The sequence below is a fragment of the Leopardus geoffroyi genome, chromosome A2 (assembly GCF_018350155.1).
Source record: "Leopardus geoffroyi isolate Oge1 chromosome A2, O.geoffroyi_Oge1_pat1.0, whole genome shotgun sequence".
Classification (NCBI taxonomy): domain Eukaryota; kingdom Metazoa; phylum Chordata; class Mammalia; order Carnivora; family Felidae; genus Leopardus; species Leopardus geoffroyi.
Window position 1 is genome coordinate 50,353,950 of NC_059331.1, and position 22,082 is coordinate 50,376,031.

At 52.4% G+C, this 22,082-nt stretch overlaps 1 protein-coding gene across 4 annotated transcripts in view; it reads right to left on the reverse strand.

The window, feature by feature from the left end:
• Positions 1–367: 367 nt before the first annotated feature.
• SSUH2 (ssu-2 homolog) overlaps positions 368–22,082 on the reverse strand; it is a 30,466-nt gene continuing 8,751 nt past the window's right edge. Inside the window, exons 2-12 of one of the 4 annotated variants that reach the window (XM_045493624.1) lie at positions 19,629–19,727; positions 19,166–19,247; positions 17,428–17,560; positions 16,113–16,173; positions 14,915–15,039; positions 13,356–13,418; positions 11,550–11,662; positions 10,098–10,190; positions 9,449–9,554; positions 7,294–7,401; positions 368–2,823 (exon numbers count right to left, since the gene is read on the reverse strand). In XM_045493624.1, the coding sequence (XP_045349580.1) occupies positions 2,677–2,823; positions 7,294–7,401; positions 9,449–9,554; positions 10,098–10,190; positions 11,550–11,662; positions 13,356–13,418; positions 14,915–15,039; positions 16,113–16,173; positions 17,428–17,560; positions 19,166–19,247; positions 19,629–19,727 (1,130 nt within the window). In that variant the 3' untranslated portion in view covers positions 368–2,676. The remainder of the gene's footprint in view (positions 2,824–7,293; positions 7,402–9,448; positions 9,555–10,097; positions 10,191–11,549; positions 11,663–13,355; positions 13,419–14,914; positions 15,040–16,112; positions 16,174–17,427; positions 17,561–19,165; positions 19,248–19,628; positions 19,728–22,082) is intronic. The other 3 variants (XM_045493625.1, XM_045493626.1, XM_045493627.1) reach the window with 3 other exon arrangements.

The window sequence follows — 22,082 nt, forward strand, 5'->3', positions numbered from 1 at the left end:
GAAAATGAAGTCATACCCTGGCTGCAGCGAAGGTCATAAAAATAGCTAACACTGCAGGGAGAAACAAACGACTGTTATCAAACAGCCAGAAGACCCAGGATTTATTTGGGACTTTTGCCAGAACCACGGGAACTAAGGGCCCTGTGGCTAGTAACCCACCGGTACTCGACTGGAACAGTGTCTCTCCGGACCCACTTTATTCCAGCTAGATTTTCTCTTTGGGTTCACACACCAACAGTATGTACTGGTCACTGGACACTTTTTTTTTTTATCCTAAAAGGACACTCATGTATAGACCACTTACCTGTTTTTAAAAACAGAAAACAAAAAAGCAATTGAATGCACAAACTGAACTATTGCAGAGGAATGAGAAGAAAGTAATATTTTAATGCACGTTATGTGAATTTGTGGACGCTCAGGCAGGACTGCAGGAGGAGCAGTAATGGGGTCGTCAGGGAGTTACTCCTTTGGACTTCAGGGTAATAAGAGATCCAGAAGCAACTTCAAACAAGACATGCAGGAAAATCAAAGAACAGAGCCGAACGCTAAATAAGAATTACCACTGCATCAATCTCAGCCACTGCTGAGATTTTGTGTAACCAGGTTCTCTGTGAATGTCAGTGGGGTATCTGCAAGTTGTGTAAGATGTGATACAGGCTTCGTCATACGGATTGCTAGACATCCCGCCTTCCTGGACTCCGTCTACCAAATGCCAACCGTGTCCCTTCCAATCACTGCAACAAACAAAGCCCGTGCCCTCCGTTGGTACAAACGCCCCCAGAAGCATCCCCTCTGAGGCCCACAGAGGTAAGCTGGAGGAACCGCAGGGTTAGAGGTGTTGGCCTCCCAGACTTGAGCATGACAGAGCTACAGGAGGAAGAGGAGGAAGGGAGGCTTATAGTACTCTCCCATAGTAGTCCGTCCCCAGGGACAGAATGCACCACCACCCAGGGGTGCACCTCATCCTGGCCTCAGCCTCCCCTATATGCGGAGCCCGTGGCGTTGGCGGGCGGCAGCTGGATCCAGGGGCCAAGTCTGAGCCGGGAAGGTTTGCCAGCTCAGGTGACTCAGGGTCTCCCAGCTCAGGGCCCTTTGCTTCTGCATTTCCCCTTGTCTGCCAGGTGGTCCCAAGAGAGCAGGACACCCCTCCCAGGGCTGCGGCTCCCTGTTAGCAAGACCCCCACCAGTACATAGTTCGGCCAGGCTTGGTGGGGAAGGGGCGACAGGAGTAACTGAACAGGACACAGCGAGTCCCCGGGGGGTGGGGTGTAACAGGTGAAGGTGAAGTGCTCATCTGCATACCATCTGTCAACAGTGCCCTGGGGGGGGTGGTCTCAGACATCCCAAGCTTCTTCTAACCAGGCCTGTTATGTCCACATCCTCGCACACCGAGGTGGACAAGGGCTGCAGGCCAGCAGGGGCCTGGGGATCAAGAGGGCGCAGACTGACCCTCTCGGTGTGTAGCAATTCCCTTCTGGGTAGGGTGCGGATGGAACAGTATGACAGAGGCCTCTGGTTACCCCCAACCAGCTGCACAGCGGCCCGCCTGGCCCCCAAAACAGCCTGGGCGTTCAGTCTTCAGAGCATCTTCCGTACCCACCCAGCCTTGCTGCACGTGACTGGGTTCACAGGACACCCTGCCACGTGAGCAGGTTCTAAGGTAGGCAGGTGATGTAAGAACCCACATATACCCCAAATCGCCCTCCAAAGCCGACCCTCGCATATGCATCGTGTCACCATCCAATACAGCAGCTTTGTCCCCTGGCCTGGAAACAGATCTCTAGTTTTTCAGTTGGGGTGTGTGTGCAGGGTGCCTACCCCTGGAGCTGCCACGTGGAGAGGAAGCCCAGGCTGCACGGAGAGGTCGCATGTAGGTGTCCAGCTCATGGCCCCTCACGGACGTCCCAGCCAACAGCCACCATCAGCCGCCAGACCCCTCGGTGAACCAGCTTTCAGATGATTTCAGTCCCCTGCTTTTGAGGCACCAGAGTGTTCAAATCTTCCCCGTGAGGCTTCAGACATCACAGAGCAGAGATAAACCATCTCCGCTGTGACGGTAGCTGAATTCCTAGCCCACAGAATGGGGTGTAAATGTTCTTCTCTTCTCTTTTTTTTTTTAAGTAGGCTTCACGCCCAGCGCAGAGCTTGAACTCACGACCTTGATGTCGAGACGTGAGCTGAGATCAAGAATTGGATGCTTCCGCAACTGAGCCGCCCAGGCACCCCTAAATTTTGTTCTTGATGCTTCGAGAGCACTCTTTGGTATGCATTACGAGGCAGCCAATCTGTAGGAGACCTTTAAACATCTCAGTAACGCTCAGCTGGGCCAAAGGCACTGACAGTGGCACAACAGAACGGAGGCAAGCAAGTCAAGGGAGAAGCAAAATCAAACTGCACGCTCGATCGGGGCACTGGCTTCGAGACCAGAGGCGTGGCCCCGGCCATTTCAATGATGTGTTGTGAAGAAACGTGCGTAGGTTAAACGCGTGCTGGATTCCACCAGGCAAGCTCTGGGGAAGACTTGTGGCTTGACAGATGATAAGCCGAATTGTCTGAAAGGACACACCAGGGTTTCTACAAGATGGTTCAATGGAGCCAGCGATGAGTGAGCTCGGGGACCTCGGCTGTGCTCCGTGGCAAACGAGACTGGCAGGCCGTGGAGACAGCTGTGCCCTGTCAGATGATGGTGCAGCCAAAGCAGTACCGGTCCGGGTAGTCCACCACATGTACCCTGTGGTCAGTGCCATAGATGTAGTAGACATATGTCTGTCCCCGGTACCAGTAATGGACTTCCGTGACGGGGATCAGCTCAATGGTCTGGCGCTGGGGAAACAACGGGCCGAGAAAAACTTCAGTGTTCGAGTCACTTGCCTGCTCAAGAATCTTCAGTAGCTCCCTACTACTCTGTGGGATGAAGTTTATGCTCTGGAGTTGGCGTTCTGGCTCCCATATGCCTTTCTAGATGTACCTCATACTACACTCCTTCAAACACACTGAGCTCTGGCCCAAACCGACTTCTCAGCTTTAGCCACTATCTGATTCTATGTTTCAGAAAGTGGGGGGGGGGGGGGGAGTCATCCCCAGGGACGTCCCAGGGTGTATGGAAAGCCACCAGCCAAACAGGACATCTTCCAGAAACATTAATTTTTAGATGGGGAGGAAGGGCAGAGAAAGGTGGAAGAGAAAGTCATTTTAAACATTTTTGTATTAAAACAACCATGGAGGGGTGCCTGGGTGGCTCAGTCGGTTCCGCGGTCAACTCTTGATGTCCGTTCAAGTCATGATCTCACAGTTTGTGAGTTTGAGCCCCATGTCGGGCTCTGTGCTGGCATCGCAGAGCCTGCTTAGGATTCTCTCTCCATCTTTCTCTGCCCCTCCCCCATGTTCTGTAAATAAGTAAATTTAATTTAAAAAAACAACCATGGAGATGTTAGGGAGTCCATGACACAATCTGAACTAAAATATAAGGTTAAGCGTTGACACCAAAGAAATTCCAAAGTCTGCTAGTCTGCTTCAGGCTATTTTCACAGGACCCTCCCTCTCCCACCATGGTTTTGCTCTGACCTCCCTTTGAAAGCGGTCCTTCTCAAACACCCCCCCTCCTTTTACAAACAGGGAAACTGAGGCCCATGGGCTCACGGAATTTCAGGTTGGGAACATCATCCAGGTCAAGGTCCGTGTGGGTAGTGCTCTACACTCCTCCCAGCACGTGGCCTGTACCTGAGAGCCTGGGGCACTCACTTCCCCCAGCAGAGCGGTCCTGAGGTGTCCCATTCTCTGGCCCCTCTGCTGAGCAGTTACTCTACAACCTTCCAGAATTGCAGGGCCCTGCATAGAACGTGGGAGACCACCTTGGGAGAGAACACGGGCGTCCAGCTGAAACATCCACCCCCATTAGCGCTAGGTGCTGCTGTGTTGGGACAGCTCCATACAGGGGACACAGCAAAGTCACTCCTCATCACTCCAGCTAAGCTTCCTTGGGGATGTACTGCGGGCCAGGCTCTGTGTCAAAACCCCAACGTTCTCCAGCACAAGCTGCTTCTTTGTCCCAGACTCACATCTTGGGGGATCCCAAACCCAGAGGGAAGTGGTGTGGATGGCCCAGGGCTAGACCTTCCTCCTTCAGGATGTTCCATTCCTTGGGAACAGCTCCAGCTCTCTCACTGTAGGTGAAGGTCCAGAGGTCTTCAGGGAAGGAGAAACAGGCCAGGGAGGGGGGCTTTGAAAAAAAGGACCCCTGTTCCACTGGAGGGGCGGCTGAAGGGCAGTGTGATATTGCGGCAGGAAGAGGGGACTCAGACTCAAGGAGCGCATCTTCCATGAAGTTTTCTGTGCCATCTTAACTTCCTTTCTCTAGGAAATGGGGGTGAGAGCTCCTATGCCACAGGGTTGTTGAGATAACCGAATGAGATCCAGAGACTTCCCGGAAGCCAGAAAGTTGTCTCTGAGTGGTAGGTTTGGAAATAAAAGGTAGAAGACCCCTCTTTGACGTTTTGGTATGGAGGACACAAAATGAGAACCAACAGGCAAGAGGAGGTGGGAACCCATATCACTGCTCCAAACGCCTGGGCAGTATGGTCAGGGCCGCTCTCATTTCCAGGCTTTTCTACCAGAACCAAATGGAGAGCAACACCAATACCACCCTCTCCTGCCTCCCTTGGCTTCTGATGCAAAAGGTCTTCAGGTTTGAGGCTACTGATTGGTTAGGACATCAGCTGCCATCAGGTGGCTACCTTGTAATCAGCCACGGATCTGTTGACACGCCTTGGTCATGCCCCCAGGATGAGCAGATTCCAAGTCTGAGAGCAAGAAGGAGGGCATGGTGTCATGAGGGGTGTGTCCTCGGGCTGACTCCACTCTCTAACTTCTCCATCCTGAACAAACTATCGGCGGACACCTTTGTCTCCAGATGCAGGACCAAAGGACAATTTGAGGAAGGGATTCACAAGAGCCCTTTTCTCTCAGTGCTAATCCCTTTTAACACGACACACCCGTCTGCCCCTAGCTTACATTTCCCTGCTCCGGGACTGGTTCACAGAGGGCTTGTGTTGCCCAAGACAAGACTACGCTCTAGGGGAAGGCCGCAGGAGACCCAGGCCTGCCACCAACATCCTGTGTGATCTCGGGCAGGTCACTTCCCCTCTTCAGGCCTCAGTTTCCCCAGATGTCAAAATTAAGGGCCCAGAAAGGATTCAAATTATCAGTCTCAGAAATAAAAGAATCTCAGGATAATCACGAGTGTCACAAGCTGACAGGCTCATTCCTAGAGTAGACACCTCAATCCTGGGGGCTCTCCATGTGACCCACACCGTGAATATGAGCTCCACAAGAGCAAAGTCCCACAGAGACGATGTTCTGGGTCTTCCATGAACAAGGTTCTTGTCCCACCCATGCTCCTGCAAATCTGCCTCTTCTCTGCTGCTCACAGCCCATTGTCCTTCCTCAGAGCCCTGTCCTTGAGTTTCAGAGCCCGTGTCTCACAGAGAATGCACAAAGTGCCTGCGAAGCTGTGCCCGATGTTTGGACGGTGCTAAACAGCAAGAGGCCAGTTCCCTCATCTCCAGGCACAGAGTTGCTGAGGTGTAACGAGCGCACAGAGGTCCCCTGGGACAGGGTGGTGGCTGGGCCCTCACCACACCTCACCCTTGTGTGACCCCTGCCCCTCCTATGCTGGCTCCCCTAGTCCTTTACAGGTTCCTCCTGGGAGCCCTTCCTTGACAAATGTCCTGCACACAAGCTGCCGTCTCGAAGCTGCTTCTGCAGAGCCCAACCTAAGGCAGGGTCCAACCCAGCTCATTTGAAAGATGAGGACACCAAGGCCCTCAGGAGGGGAGAGCGTGGCTCAGAGCCACATGTATGTGCCAGAGATGACAAGCAGGTCCCATCCCTGCAGTGTCTGGCCCCAGGTCCCCCTTCGCTGATAGCCCCGTAAACCTGCACTGGCTTTCAAAGAGCCGCTGGTGTGCCTTGAGTGCAGTGAGTAATAACATTTGACTTGGAGATAGGAAGTGGGTTCTACTCCTGGGTTCTTGCACTAAGAAGCTGTGTGATTTTAGGTAAATTGCTTCCACTCTCTGAGCTTCCTTTGATTTAGTGGAAAACTCGTGGGTTCAGGCTAGACTAAGGGGTAGCTGACATCACCCCACAGGCCAAAGCCAGCCCGTCAGCCCATATGGTATTCCTAGCATTTTTAAAGTTTTGTTCTCAATCTTGAAAAATTGGAAGGTTTCCTATAAAAGTCTGGCTTTCAGAGGGTCCAAAATCTCTGCCCCTGTGCCTGCACAAAGATGCGTCGTGGCTGGCTCCTTTGGAGAAGACGGCTCTCTCATGTTACCACCCGGCCGTGGCAGGTCTCTGAGTTTGCCGTGCCCCCAATCCAGCTCCGAGATGGGATTCATTACTTTTTAATTAAATGCATCCTTCTCTCCCCTGCAAACAGGGGAGATGTGCAGAAAGGGAAGGGGAGATACTCATTGCAGAGGGACCAGAAAAGGACATTTTGAGCGGCAGTTTCCAAGCACTTAAAGCAAACCCTCTGAAGGAGTGTTAACGTCTCTTTTTCACTGGTGAGAAACCAGACTTCGGGGAGGAGGAAGTAGCTGGCCCAGGAGAATGTCAGGGCACAGGAGAACCTGGATCTAAGCCTATTAGATTCAGGGAGCTCGGCCCTGGCCATTCCGGGGCCAAACCCCCATCTCCTCCAGGGACCCCCATCAAGCAGCTGGCTGCAGGGACCATTCAAAGCTGCAAGAGGCAACATCGCCACCTAGTGGCCATCCCAACACAGCACGAAAGCAACCTAACCCTGGGGGCCTCCACCGCTCCCCAAGGGAGGCGGGAGAAGATAGGCCTTGGATTTAGAAAGTGCCCTGAAGGGCAGAACTCTAGGTGCCAGACTTGCGTAAGCCCTGAATCCTGAACTTCCCCACCCGCCCCTCTCTGAAGATTCTAACCCACGAGGTTAAAATCAAGATCTCTCTGCCACACTCCTGCTTGAGACCCTACAATACCTTCCAGTTGCTCTCAAGATAAGAATCCTAATCTTACACAATTTCCAGTGGTCCCACCTTCTGTGGAGGCCCCACAGTGCTCTGCTCTCTGCCCTCCAGCCACACGAGTCTCAGGTCAGTCTCCAGTACTGACCCCCTTCCTAAACTGGGGCTCCTGTCCTCCACCCTTCCCTTAACTGACGCCTTCCCGCCCTTGTCTGGAAGGCCCCCCCCCGCAGCAGGAGCCCCAGCCTGGCCCCAGAAGCCTGGCCTCCCCACAGCCCCCGACCCCTACCCCACTTACCTGCTGCAGGACTCGGGCCCGGGGGGACAGGGCAGCGCTGTGCTCCGCAATGCCCCTCTGGGAGGCCAGAGAGATCTCCCGCAGCGGGAAATCCACAATGGGGTACACCTGCGGGAGAGACACAGCCGACCTGCTGCCCTGACCCAGGGTGTCAGCACCTGGAGCCTTACAGCTCTGATTCACACGGGGCAGAAAGCAAGCCCAGACAGGGAAGGGCCCCCGAGGCCAAGAAGTGAGTGGGTGGGAATTGTTGAACCTCCAGGTGCCCCTGACTTCCTGAGGAATTCCAACCAAGAAAGCGGGGCTGTGGGACAGAGAGCAATCCTTCTCCTGCAGCCCACTCTCACCCAGCACACCTTTGCTGCTGACTCGGGCTTGGGGTGGGGCTTCCTGAAGGGTCATGCCTGAACTGAGCCCCTAGGGAGTCAGACTGGGGCGAAGAAAGGCGGGTGAGGAATACTATTCCACCATAAAAAAGGAAACCTTGCCGTGGGAGACAACATGGATGGACGTCACGGGCATTATGCTAAATGAGATCAATCATTCAGAGAAAGACAAATACCATATGATCTCATTTATACGTGGAATCTAAAAAACAAACTCCTAGATAGAGAACAGACAGGTGGTTGCCGGGGCAGGGGAAGGTGAGATGGGAGAAGGTGGTAAAAAGGTACAAACTTAGGTATAAAATAAGTAAGTCCTGAGGATGTGACATGGTGACGATAGTTAATAATACTGTGTTGTATATTTGAAAGCCGCTAAGGCACTAGATCTTAAAAGTGCTAATCATGAGAAAATAAAAACTAACTGTGGTGAGAGATGTTAACTAGACATTGTGACGATCACTTCACCATACGTACAAATATTGAATCACCATGTTATACAGCTGAAACGAATATGATGTATGTCACTTGTGCCTCAACTTTTAAAAATCCACACTACAGGGGCGCCTGGATGGCTCAGTCGGTTGGGCATCCGACTTCAGCTCAGGTCATGGTCTCGCAGTTCGTGAGTTCGAGCCCCGCGTCGGGCTCTGTGCTGACAGCTCGGAGCCTGGACCCTGCTTCGGATTCTGTGTCTCCCCCTCTCTCTGCCCCTTCCCTGCTTACGCTCTGTGTCTCTCTGTCTCTCAATAATAAATAAATGTTAAAAATAAATAAATAAATAATAATCCATACTATAAATTGAAAGAAGCCAATCTGAAAAGGCTACTATGAATGAAAGAGAGAGAGAGAGAGAGAGAGAAAGAAGAGAAAAAGGCTGAGCACCTGGTCTCTCTCAGAGAAAACAGGATGACCCTGCTCAGATATCCCATAAAGGCCAAGTTCCCTGCCAAGACCTACAGCAGAGGTTGGCAAATCTGTTTTGCAAATGGCCACACAGTAAATATTTTAGGCTTTGTAGGCCATAGGGCCTCTGTCTCAACTACTCAATTCTGCCCTTGCAGCACGAAAGCAGCCACAGACAATAAGTAAACAGACAGGCATGGCTGTGTTTCAATAAAACCTTATTTATAAAAGCAAGGCCAGGGCCAGATTTTGCCAACCCCTGTCCTACCGGACTCTCCCTGATCTGGTTGCTGACACATCTCATGTCTTAGCTGCTTGCTCTGCCCGACTCAAGTCCCTTCTGTCCCACTGCCCTCTGCCGCTCCCTCTGCTGGACCCCTTGGCTCGAGTCCACATGGTCCACTCCCCCACCGCACCGTTCTGGTCTTTGCCCAGGGTCACTTCCTGGCCACCAGCTGAAACCACACCCCTCCATGTCTCTTTTCCTTGCCTGCATATTTTCAGTGGCCCTTACAACCACCTGACATTGGGGTGGAATACTATTACCTTCTCCCTCACTGGACTATGAGAGATCTACAAGGGTGAGCATTTTGTTCCACGGTATCCCCAGGGCCTAGAATAGTGCCTAGTATGGGCAGAGGGTCTCAAGGCTTGTATGAGGGTGTGGGGGGAGGAGGAGGAAACGCAGGGTTGATCATGTGAAATTCAGGAGAGAACTGGCCCCACAGGCCCCAGCAGTCACTCTCCTGCTTGGCAGCAAGCACCATCGTCACCCAGCCCATCTTTGTCTTTCCGAGTGAACGCAGCACACACAGGAGGGGAGGCAAACCCAGCTTCCGTGCGACAGTCTTGGAATCCCTCCTTACCGCGGTGTTTTCGTCCTTAAAGAGGCTTTCTCCTTTGGCTTTGGCAAGGAGCTCCCTGGGGCAATTCAGCCGGTGCTCAGATACAAACTCAAACAGGCTGTTTTTCCTGGAAGTGCAGAGGATAGGTTTGGAATCGGACAGGCATGGGCTGAAGGGCTTGCATGACTACCGGTGGGGCCTTGGGAAAGTTCTTTAGCCTCTTTGGGCCTCAGCATCCTCATCTGTACAGTGGGAAACTGAAGTACTGACAGTTCTGTTCTATTACCTCATTCTGTCCTTGCCTGTGAAGCCCCTTAGCATGGCGCCCAACAAAGGAAACCCCTAGCGCATGGGGAGCCTTCCCTGACATGGGAACTTAAGACACAGGGACTCTAGTCCCAGAAGGGAAGGCCCAGGCACTGAGTGGCTGCTGCACTAGAAACTGTCAATGTTAGAATTTGAACTCGGGTCTGTCTGTTGTGGAGCACGCCAGCATCCAGCCACCCACCCTGCCTCTCCCCAGGGACCTCCCCCCTCCCAAGTGGCCTAAAGCCCTTTTCTCCCAGCGCAGAACCCTGCATTGTGAAAGCCCCAACCAAGCGGAGTTTCTCTGCAGAAACCAGTCCAGGCCATGTCCCCTGGCCTCCCCCATGGGGCCACAGCCACATACCACATGATGACCAGCTGGATGAAGTGCAACAGTCTCTTCTCCCCCTTGCAGGTGGCACAGGTCTTGCTTCCCCTCCCTGAGCACGTGCTGCACCTGAGAGGGGCACAGGGTCGGCACCACTCACGTAAGTCACGGGGTCCTGGCGGCTTCCAGCACGCCCACCCCCAAATCCTTCCTCATAAAGGTGGACTAAGGTGAACACCACTGGCTTCCACTCCCCACCATCTAGACCTCCTGCTTCTGGTGGCAGTGCCCCAGTTTCCCTTTGGAGACCACCCTTTCCCCACCCAGCCCACATGGATTGTGGGCTTTCCCCCACCCCTTCTATGACTAGCTTCGGACCTGGGCGTGGCCAGTCAGTTCAGTCCATCTCTATGGCCACAGTGGCTGACACAGATATGAGCACATGACCCAGTTGAGTGCAATGAGATCTGCCCTGTAACTGTTTCTGAAACTATCAGGAGAGGGATATCCTTATCTACTATCAGGAGAGGGATATCCCTATCTACTGAGGCTACTACGCTTGGAGCTGTTGGCTGTCCCCTCTTTTACCACAAGAGACAGCTTGCCTGAGAATGAAGTCAACACAAAGACACTCCGGGTGAGGGACTGAGACAAAGTCCTGGTGACATTGCTTAAGCACCTGGATCCAGCTGTACCTGAAGCCATCCCAGAAATATAATCCTGGACTTTCCTTTCACAAGGGCAGGGTTTTTTGTTAAGCTCATTTGAATTAGGATTCTTTCACGTGTAAATAAAAGAAACCTGAGCAAACAGAGATGGAACTCTGTTGATTGTTCAGTCAATCAAGCAACCTCCCTTGACTCCTGCACTCAGGCTCTGCAGTGAGTTATAAGTAAGAATTTGCCTAGGGGCGCCTGGGTGGCTTGGTCGGTTAAGCGTCCGACTTCAGCTCAGGTCATGATCTCGCGGTCCATGAGTTTGAGCCCCGCGTCCGGCTCTGTGCTGACAGCTCAGAGCCTGGAGCCTGTTTCAGATTCTGTGTCTCCCTCTCTCTCTGCCCCTCCCCTGTTCATGCTGTGTCTCTCTCTGTCTCAAAAATAAATAAACATTAAAAAAAAAATTAAAAAAAAAAAAGAATTTGCCTAGGCCCCGATCCTCAGAGAGTTAAAGATATCTGGTTCGAGTGGTTTCCTGTATTCATTTCCCCACCATGTGGGCGGGAAGAAGTCTCCCCTCCTAAAGCCCTCCCTCCCTTCCTCTCTGCAGCACTTCATTCTTTACATCTCTACCCACAGACTGCTGGACGAGTTCTAGTCTCTTCTTGAAGTATCAAGCCTGGAGGAAGGCTCACCCACTCCACAAATATTTACTGAGCACCTACTACACACACAGCTCTGGGGCACAGGAGCGACAAGACAGGGTACCCGACTGCCCTCCAGAAGGGCAGACAATGAAAAGCAAGAGAGCTGGTAAGGGAGCGCTCTTCACCTCAGTGCCGGGGAGACCCGCTCATACCTCCGCCTGCCAGACCCCGAGCACATCTGACATCTCCGGGACTGCTTGGCTTTGCGCTTGGCTCCACTGCAGGAGGGACACCTCACCTGCGGACACACCACGGCCTCAGCCTCTGCTGGCCTCCCAGGGAAGGGGGCAAAGGGCATCCTGAGACCTGGTTCAAATCCCAACCCGGTGATCTTGAACAAGCCACTTGTCTCCCTGGGCCTTAGCCCCTTCATCTGTAAGATGGAAGGGAAACACTGTACCTTTGGGTCCCACCAGCTGTTGCCTTCAAAGATGCTACAGCCTTACATCTGTGTGTCTCCTGAGACATCATCCTCTCCTGCTCCTCTCTGATCCCCATGACTCCTGAGACTCTGTCCTGACCGAACAGCCATGGCCAGAGGGACTGGGAAGAGGGGCGGGCTGGCTGAGGAGCCTGGAGTTGGGAATGGGGAGCTCAGTCTTGGAGAGGCCCCCAGGCTTCGTTCCCACAGTTGGCTCACAAAGGCCTCTGGAGACATTCCAGGGAAGAGGGAAGGGAAGAAGGGGGCAGGGGTGGAGGGAGGAACACAAAAGATCACAGGGAGGGGCTCCACGAAGGCTGCAAGGGGGTGCACAGCAGGAGCAAGGGCACAGGAGACAGAGACGGGTGGGAGGGCATAGGCGGGCCCCACAGGTGGCCTGTGAGTAGGCAGAGGAAGGCACACAGCAGGTGGAAGGTGGGCATCCAGAGGGTGGAAGGCAGGTGGGCAGAGGGAAGGATGGAGGAAGGCATGGCTTAACGTGGCGAGTGGTCAATATGTGTCCAAAAGATCAGGAGCAAATGGGGAGAGCTGAGGACACATAAGGGGCATGATCTGACTCCCAGTGTGGTGAGCAGCCCCGAAGGCTGATGGCACCAGAGCCTGGCAGTGTGCTTACGGACCTGTACTAGGTTGACCAGTAACTCCCCCACCACCACCCCCCAAAATTTATAGCTACCAGAACCTCCGAATGTGCCTTTATTTGGAAATAGTCTTTGAAGATAGAATTAGTCCAGATGAGGTCATGCTGGACAAGGGTGGGGCCTAAATCTAGCGCCTGGTGTCCTCACATTCTGAGGGAGCCCCAGGACACACGCGGAGAATGGAGTGGTGCACCTACCGGCCAGGGTGCACTGGACTGGGGGGCAGCTGCCAGAAGCTGGAAATGTGGCTCGGGGCCTCCAGAAAGAACCAACCCCATGGATACCTTGACTTTGGATTTCCAGCCTCCAGAAATGTGAGAGAATAAAAACCGGTTGTCTTAGCCCCCCCCACCCCCAGTTTGTGGTAATGTATCATGCTCTCTAGGACACAAACCGAAGGCCCCATATATATTTTGCCTCTAGAAGCTCCCATGAACGTCACTTTTTCAGACTCATCTCCCCATCCTGCAAGTGCTGGTCGCTTGTCGGTCTTACCCAAAGACAGAGGGTTCCCAGTGGGAAGGCCCACCTCTTACGGGGTCCTCTTACAGGGCCCAGCACAGAGCGTGTACTCAGTCTCAACAAATGTTTGTAAATGAATGAGAAAAAAGGAAAAGAGTTGAAATCATAAACCATAAACCACTGCAGTGAACAAAGGCCAGTAGCAGACGTCCAATCCAACTTACCCATTTTGCAGGTGAGCAAATGGAGGCCCAGAAAGGGAGGACAACTTGCCTCACGTCACACTGTTAGTGGGGGAGCCCCATACCCGGGGCAGAGCCCTCTGTCCCCGCGTGGTGCCTCCTCCCACATCATCACTTACTCACCAGAGGCCACACAGGACTCACCATGCCGGACCCGTGGCAGCCGCTGCATTTGTAACGCCCGCGCCCATGGCATTTGTGGCATTCCTGAAAGTGAAAACTTCTCCTGGGCTCCAGTTTCCCAAGCCCCAGCACCTCCTGATTTCACCTGCCCCACACCCACTCCACGATGTCACCAGCCCAAACAGAGGTGCAGCCAGTAAGGCCCAGGGCAGGAAGGTAGCCATTCTCACTTGATGAGGATTGAATCCTCATCAAAGGGCCTTGAATGCCAAGCCAAGGAGGTCATGTTACCATTTCCTCAGAGCCCCAGCCCAGTCTGTTCTCTGAACTCCGTGCTCCCAGGCTATGCCACAAAGGCTGACATCCTTGGCCCACTGGGTAGCTGAGAGGTCTTTTGGAACAGAAGCCATAAAAATTGCACAGCATTTCTGTGCAAGGCAAAGAGCTGGCTATTGGAATTTAATCACCAAATCAAAATAGCTTTTCTACTCCTGAGAAAAGAATGGAACCTCCTCCTGACCTCTCAAAGTCCTGGTCATCACGTGACACTATGAAAACTCATAGGTTACGTGCTTGAATCAAGTTCTAAAGTGAAAATAAGGCAGGTACAGAGATGAGAACAGAATAGGAAATATCACGTGTGTGGTTTTGTAATATGTTACAAAATATGTTACAATGTTGGCCTCATTGCAGGTCGCAATTACATTTCCATAGGACAGGAAGGAAGTCCAATTCTGTCCCTTTAATGACTTGCTGAAAATCCAAACAGTTTGAACTTTATTTTGTATCAGTTTCATTCAGCACTTCAGCCGTTTACTGTTTACTGGTCGGGCAAAAATAAAAACACACTGAGGGTCTAGGAATGTGAATGTTCACTGTTTAAAGCTGGTGACAGGTTAGTAAACGGAATCCTTTCGCTATGTGACTATTCTCTAATCTGCATGAATTAAAAAAATGTTTTAATGTTTACTTATTTTTGAGAGAGAGAGAGTGAGCAGGGGAGGGGCAGAGAGAGAGAGGGACAGAGAATCCAAAGCAGGCTCTCGATGACAGCAGCGAACCGTGAGCTGATGACCCGAGCCTAAGTCGGCTGCACAACCCACAGAGCCACCCAGGCAGGTGCCCCTAATTTGCATGGAATTTTGGATGGGTCTATATTCCTTGCACTGGGTTTCCTTAGAATTAGCCCGATTAATAGCCAAGGAATGAACCACCAGTCTGCATTCTGGATTTTCTTTTCTTAAAAAATAAAGCTTAGGGGCACCTGGGTGGCTCAGTCGGTTAAGTGTCTGACTTCGGCTCATGTCATGATCTCGTTGTCCGTGGGTTCGAGCCCCGCGTCGGGCTCTGTGCTGACAGCTCAGAGCCTGGAGCCTGTTTCAGATTCTGTGTCTCCCTCTTTCTCTGACCCTCCCTTGTTCATGCTCTCTATCTCAAAAATAAATAAATGTTAAAAAAAAATTTTTTTAATAAATAAATAAATAAAGTTTGAGGAAATACCCAGTGACTTCCTAAGATCAGCACTATGAAGTCTGAAACCAACTCAGAGAGAAGGGCAAAGATTCCAACAATCACGTTACCTTGACTAGTGACGAATGAGGGACTTGGAACTTCCTCGTGTCTTCCTGAAACATCGGGGGGACCTGGACCTTGATGTCCCAAAGCCTGGGAGAGGTCCCTCTCTGTGGCCCATCCACTGGCTGGTCTGACACAGAAAGGGATCATTGTAAGGCCAGTGAACAGCTACAAGAACAAGCTTTCATTTATTTACCGAACAGTATGGAGCCTTCACCTGATGCCAGGCATTAGGCAAGATCCTGTGCTAAGGGCCCCCTCAGAGTCTGTGGTTAAGCACCCAAGTGTTGAAGTCGAACAGACCTGGTTTGACTCCTGACTCTTCTGCTTCCCAGCTGCGCAACTCCAAACAAGTTCATTTACCTCTCTGACCTGCAATTCTCTCAACTCCAAAATGGGGGAAATACATGGCACCTACCATATAGGATGGTAGTGAAATTAAACAGAAGGCATAGCAATGCTTAGCACAGGAGTGGCACATGATAGAGGGATCAAAAGCAAGAACTGCCATCACTGTGGTGACCATTCCCCACCTTCTTGTCCTTTCTCCTTCCCCTCCTCTGTTCAAGGAGATAAGGCACATCTACAATGATGATACAATGTAATAGGATATGGAAAGTGCTTGGGACAAGAGTTGCATAAAGCCTCTGCAAACTCAGAAGACTGACTCCTGTTGGATAAGAGGTCAGCAGGTGAAGAAATCCTGAAAGGCTTCGTAAAAGAAGTGACACAGGAGCTGAGTCTTAAAGGATGAACCAGTGGTCAGCAGAAAGGAAGCGCTAAGGGCTTCCCAGAGAGAACCTTCAGCAGCTAGTGGGGTTCAGCAGCAGGCAGGATGGCACAGTGAATGGGGTCCTCAAGACTCAGGGAGGCACTGGGGATGGCCTAGAAGGCAAGCGGAAACCCAACCACACAGGCTGCCTTTGTGATCTAGCCCTGTGTGGTGGCACCAGTGTGTGGCCAAAGGCAAACCCTAGAATTTTCAGGCCCTTCTGCAAACCACTTCCAGACAGGAAGGATTTATTTCCCAAGTTCCACACTGGAAAGTCTGGATAAAAGCCCACCCTCTCATTTTACAGAGGATGGGGAAACCAGGGCTCCAAGCAGAAGAGCATCTCACTCAGGGTTAGTGGATAAGACATATCCTGATATTTTCCACCAGCCCCTGCCATATCTGTTCCCAAGTAAACTGATTTCACTTACTAGTAAAGGGTTGAAATGTCCATTCACTTATCCTGGATTCACTAAAAGTCTCTAGTCGATACTATAGAGAAAAAAAAACCAGCATGTTCACAGTCATGCCCTTTAGGAAGACAGCATTGTGAAAAAAGATGAAGCTTTCCACCTGCCGAGGCTCCCCGGGAAATTGAAAGGCCCCACACCCAGCACCACAGGCTGCTTTGAACAGCTGGCAAAGATGATTTCTGTTCCAGATGCCCCTGGACGCCTGCAGGGAGGTCAGTCAGCCCCAGGAAATCTCCCCCGATGGGCTCACAGGCTGATTTCAGCTCCCATTTCTTTACACCCAGAAATGCTCTATAAGGCAAGCTGTGGGACAGCAATTGCCCTTTAACAGATGGAGGCCAGTCGAATCTGCTGCCTCAAACGTCCCCTTTGGAGGACTTTTTCTGCCTGATGTCAAGGTCCTCCCTCCTGATCTCATCCACAAAATCACAAAACAAGAAGGGATCTTGGACATCACCTGGCTCCTCCTCTGACACTGGAGAAAACAGAGGCTCAGAGAGGTCAGTTACCTTGACCAAGATCACACAGCTACACAGGGGCCTCTTCCCCTAGGCTCCTGCTCTAACCACTCCCTGTGAGGCTTCTATGCTTTCTGTGTGATGGTGCACTCGCCAGAGGATGGCTGTGCCAGTGGCACTAGAAAATGTGAACTTAAAAGCTGTTCCTTGGCCCTGTCGATGCAGAAGGGGACATAAGTGCCCACTGTGGTCTCAGTAACAGACATAAGATTTCCCTGGAGCTTCGGGCCCAGGGGTCATGAATAAACGATTCCTTGGCACAGATGTGACTGGCGGGATCAAGGGGAGTAGATGGGCCTTTCTTGGCCCACCTCTCCCGGAAGCGGGTTACTCATGTATTTAAAGACACGGACTTTGGCGATGGCGAACCCGATTTACGTCCTAGCTCTGTCACTTCTAGCTGTAAATTCGGGGCAAGTAACTTTACCTCTCTAAACTTTCAATTCCTCCCCTTTAACTGGTGACAGTAAGATCTACTGTGCAGGGCAGTTGTGGGACTTCATAAGACATACGTGTAATGTGCCACCCATGATGCCGAGCACAGTTGAGCTTTGCAGTAAAGACTGGTAATGACTCCTTGTGTCATCGTGCACAACTACAGACCAGAGGAGTGGCAAAAGGCACTTCAGTGTCACTGCTATTCACATGCACTGACCCCCCAAGACTCCTTTCTCCTGTTTGACCTCACGCAAGCCACCCCCCGCCCCAAAGCCTAAAGCCCTCCCCAGGCAACTGCCAGGCCCAGGCCCCCTTACCCTGCACAACGTCTGCTGCTTCAGCTCTTGGATGATGAGGTCACCGGCGGCTGTGCTGCCATAGCAGCATTTGGAGCTCACAAAGCTGAGGAGGGCTTCGCGGGCCACTTCCTCTGTCACCAAGGGGACTCTGCTGGGGACAGAGCACAGAAGCAGGGTCTATGGAAAGGGCCTGCAGGCTCATCAGGGCCAGCCAGCTCCCTCTTGATGCAGATGGAAATGGAGGTCAGGAGAAGGGAAGGGCCAGGCCGTGGGCCACGGTAGTGGTGAGGCACTCGGGGGTCCATCTGGGGAAGGAACCTCTGGCAGAGGGAACTGTGTGAACAGATGCCCACAGCGGGAGCAAGGCAGTTCTTTCTAGAGGACAGGACAGCAACACTGCTGTGGCTGAAGTGCAGGGCTCAGGAGAAGAGCTTAGAGAATCTTAACACGTGCACGCGCGCGCGCACACACACACACACACACACACACACACACACACACACTTAAAGATGTACTTAAAGACGAATCACGCCATTTTACAGATGAGGAAAACTGAGGTCTGGAGACGATGTCACACAGCTAGGAGGAGGCAAAGTTAGGCCAGACCACGTTCCCATGTTCCTGCCCTTGGGGACCTTGCCCCCTCAGCCAGAGGAGCTATGAGCAGTGTTCATGAGAAAGCCCCTGCCAAGAACTACCAGGCCGTGGTGCCCACAGGGACCCACCATGAGCCTGCTGGGCCAGCGCGGCAGTGGGTGGGAAGGAAGACAACAAATGGCCCCTTCCTTGGCCTTCTCTCTGGATGCCTCCCTCTCCTCCTAGAAAGCTCTTCCCTGAGGCCCAGCTGCCATGCCCCCTCCTAGCAAAGCCCTCCCCCACCAAGACCTCCAGGAAGCAGAAGTCCCCTCCTTCTTCCTCCCTCATATCTTCATTTACTTCTCCACAGCAGCCTGACTCCAAACAGTAAGCCCCTCTCATGCACAGCGATGTCTCCAGCGCCTCTGGTCTGGTGCACAGAGGGGCCTGCGCACATGCAGGAGGTGTGGGGCCCAGAATGGCCAAGAGCACTCCATTGAGGAAGCGGGGTCTGCCCTGGGCATGGAAGGTGGGCGGCCAGGGAGGGGAAGGGGAGGCACTCTAGGCAGCAGTGCGGCCAGGAGCACCCAGGAGATTCCTTGAAGGCAGGATACAGCCACCCAGCCAAGTGGCCAGACCCAGAAAGCAGGGGGTTGCACCTTCTCTCTGCACAAAGCTGGCTGGAAAGCCAGAGCTCTGTCCAGAGTCCTGGGTCCAGGGAGTCAGCAAACTCCTTCTGCAAAGGACTAGAGACTAAATAGTTTAGGCTTCATGGACCATACAGTCTGCCTCAATCACTCACCTGTGCTGTTGTAGAACAAAAGCAGCCACGGACAGTATGTGAATAAATGGCATGGCTCTGCTCCAATAAGACTTGATTTACAAAAGCAAGCAGTGGCTGGATTTGGCCCAGGGAGCTGCAGTTCCCAACCCCTGGTCGACACTGTGCTTCTCGACCACAGCTTGGTAGCCAAACAGCCTGAAGAGCTTGCTTGGTAAAGTACACATTCCTGGCCTCTGTCCCTGGAGGATCTGATCCAGTAGGTCTGGGATCCTGATGCACTGTCAGGGTTGAGATCTGTAGACCCTAAAATCCGCGAGGAGGGCTCTTGGCACAGTGGGGGTGGGGGTGATGTGAGGGTCACTGCACATGATCCTGTGTGATGGCACCACAGCTCACCTGTGCTCCAGGAACGAGGACCAGCACCTTTGCTCCAGGGGTCTCCCTGGAGCCTCCAAAGGTGGGAACATTATCTGCTGTCCTGGAGGAGAGGGGAGGAGTCAGGGGCTCTACAGCCTAGCTCAAAGGCACAGGTATTTGCAGGGTGAAGGAAGAATAGACTGGTTGAAAGGGAGGTTGAATGAGACAAAGGGAAATGCTAATGTATCTAATGCAAGAAGAGTGGTTCTCAAACCAGCATGATTCCAGTCTTAAATACCTGTGGATATGGTCATGGAATGTTCGTGTACACAGGGCTGATGTCCCTATGTGCTCCTTGTCCCTCCCAATGGTGATAAGAGGCTTCCCAGGGCCCCCCAGGGGAAAGTGGCGGTATCCCAGCACTGGCCTGTTCCAGATAGGTCTCTGCAACCAGCATAAGCCCCAGGAAGAGGCTGTAGGAACCAAGACCCGCCAGACTTACCACCTCTTTGAAAAAGCCAGTCATAGCTGGGCAGTCTCTCCAGGAGTTCAGCTGGCGGCGCCAAAGGACTCTCGGCCTCAAAACTGAGGTCCACCACACCTGTGGAAGGAAGGCAGTCCTGAGCTTCTGGGAGGAGGGGAGTCAGTGGTGACTTCACTGGAAGCTGACAAGCCAGGGTGGGCGTGTTACAAAAAGGCTGACCGTTTAACAAGCCAATCTCACTCTGGCACCATGGGACACACAACACATCTGTAGGCAGGGATGGGGTGGGGGTGTGATAGGAGCAGCGATAATAATAATGATGAGAAAAACATTCAGAATGGCAGCTCCTGTTTGCTGGGTACCTACTCTGTGCCAGTCCCCCATGACAGATGATCATATAGAAACATGATCATATTCCACGACCCTAGGAGACAGGTACTGAATTAGAGATGGCCACACTTCTTTGATGCTTCTGTCTTCAAGTGGTGTATCTGTTATCTCCTCCCCTTGAACCTTCACAGGCTTGAGGCTGCTTCAAGCAAGGGAACATGGGGGAAACATGAAGAGACCACAACTTCTACTTCTTGTCTCTTGGAGCACTCCCTCCCGGAGCACTCCCTCTCAGACCACTCCCTCTTGGAGCACTCCCTCTTGAAGCACTCTCTCTCAGAGCACCCCCTCTCAGAGCACCCCCTCTCAGAGCACTCTCTTGGGGCACTCCTTCTTGGAGCACTCCCTCTTGGAGCACTCCCTCTCAGAGCACTCCCTCTTGGAGCACTCTCTCTTGGAGCACTCCCTCTCAGAGCACCCCCTCTCAGGGCACTCCCTCTTGGAGCACTCCCTCTTGGAGCACCCCCTCTTGGAGCACCCCCTCTCAGAGCACTCTCTTAGGGCACTCCTTCTTGGAGCACTCCCTCTTGGAGCACTCTCTCTTGGAGCACTCCCTCTTGGAGCACGCCCTCTTGGAGCACTCCCTTTTGGAGCACTCCCTCCTGGAGCACTCTCTTGGAGCATCCCTCTTGGAGCACTCCCTCATGAGCCCTGAACTTCCATGTATATATCAGGTACCCTCCTGGGGAGACCACATGGACTACAGGCAGACTATAAGCCCACACGCAGAGGGGCCCAGTGGAGCCCAGCCTGCCAGCCACTCCCCCATCCTACCGAGCCACCAGGCATCCAAGCAATGCCATCACAGACCCGCCAGGCCAGACCAGCTTCCTGCTGAATACCACTGAGTGACCCTGTCATGGATTGCATGTCCCCCCAAATTCATATGTTGAAACCCTGAATGGTATTACAAGGTAGCGCCTTTGGGAAGTGATTAGGTTTAGATGAGGTCATGTGGTGGGATTAGTGCCCTGCCAGGAAAAGACAGAACCCAGAGGCCAAGGATCTTTCTTTCTCTCCCCAGTGAGCATGCAGTGAGAAGGTGGCTGTTTACAAGCCAGAAGTGGACTCTCACCAGACACCGGGTCTAAGGGTGCCTTGGTCTTAGAATTCCCAGCTTCCAGAACTAGAGAAATACATGTTGTTTAAGCTAGGAAGCTTATGGTGTTTTGTCACAGCAGCCTAAACTGACCCTAATGGATGATACAAGGAAGAGATGAATCAGCCAGCTGACTCTGCCCAAATTCCTGACCCACAAAATCATGAACTATAATAACATCATTGTTGTTTTAAGGCGCTGGGGTGTAGACTTGTTTTTTGTGCAGCTTCCTCTAACGGGCAGTGGAGTCATGGTGGGGTCCAGAGCCGACAGCCAAGAAAGAATTCTTGGGATGTCTTTGGTGCAAAAAGGTGATTTTATTAAAGCATGGGGACAGGACCCATGGACAGGAAGAGCTGCCCCGGGATGGTGAGGAGAGACTGATCACATATTTGGGAGTTGGGAAAGGTAAAGTCAAAGGGGAATTTCGAAAAGAATTTTCACATGCCAAAGAAGACTCACAGGGTGTGGGAGGTCTAACTACCTCCAAGCCAAGGTTGTTTTCCCCGCTAGCAAAGCATCAACACCAAGACAGTAGGGAGTTCCTAGAGAAATGCCATACTCTGCCTGCCTCAAGTACTCATCAATGGGCTGCAGATTATAAGGAAATTCAATTTTACCTGCCATTTCCTTCTGCCTTTTTTTCCCACAACAGCTTCCTTCTGCCTTTTTTTCCCACATCAGGCAATCTTTGCTCTGGGATTCCCCACAAACCTGGCAAAACTTTCCGAGAGCCACACCATGGTCTGAGGCTCCTTCCTTCCCTCCTTCTCTCCTTTCACGGGGGTCCAACCTGCAGTTAGCCTGCAGACGGTCCCTGCCCACACCTGCTCCCTCCTTTCCTCTTTTCCTTCCACATATGTTTCCCAGGGACCTCGGACACATCTGCCATCTTAGTATCTGCTTCTTGAGTGACCCAAACCGACACAGAATATTATCCATTCTCCCAATGAGGAAATGGACTTAGAAAGGCTGTGGCTCGC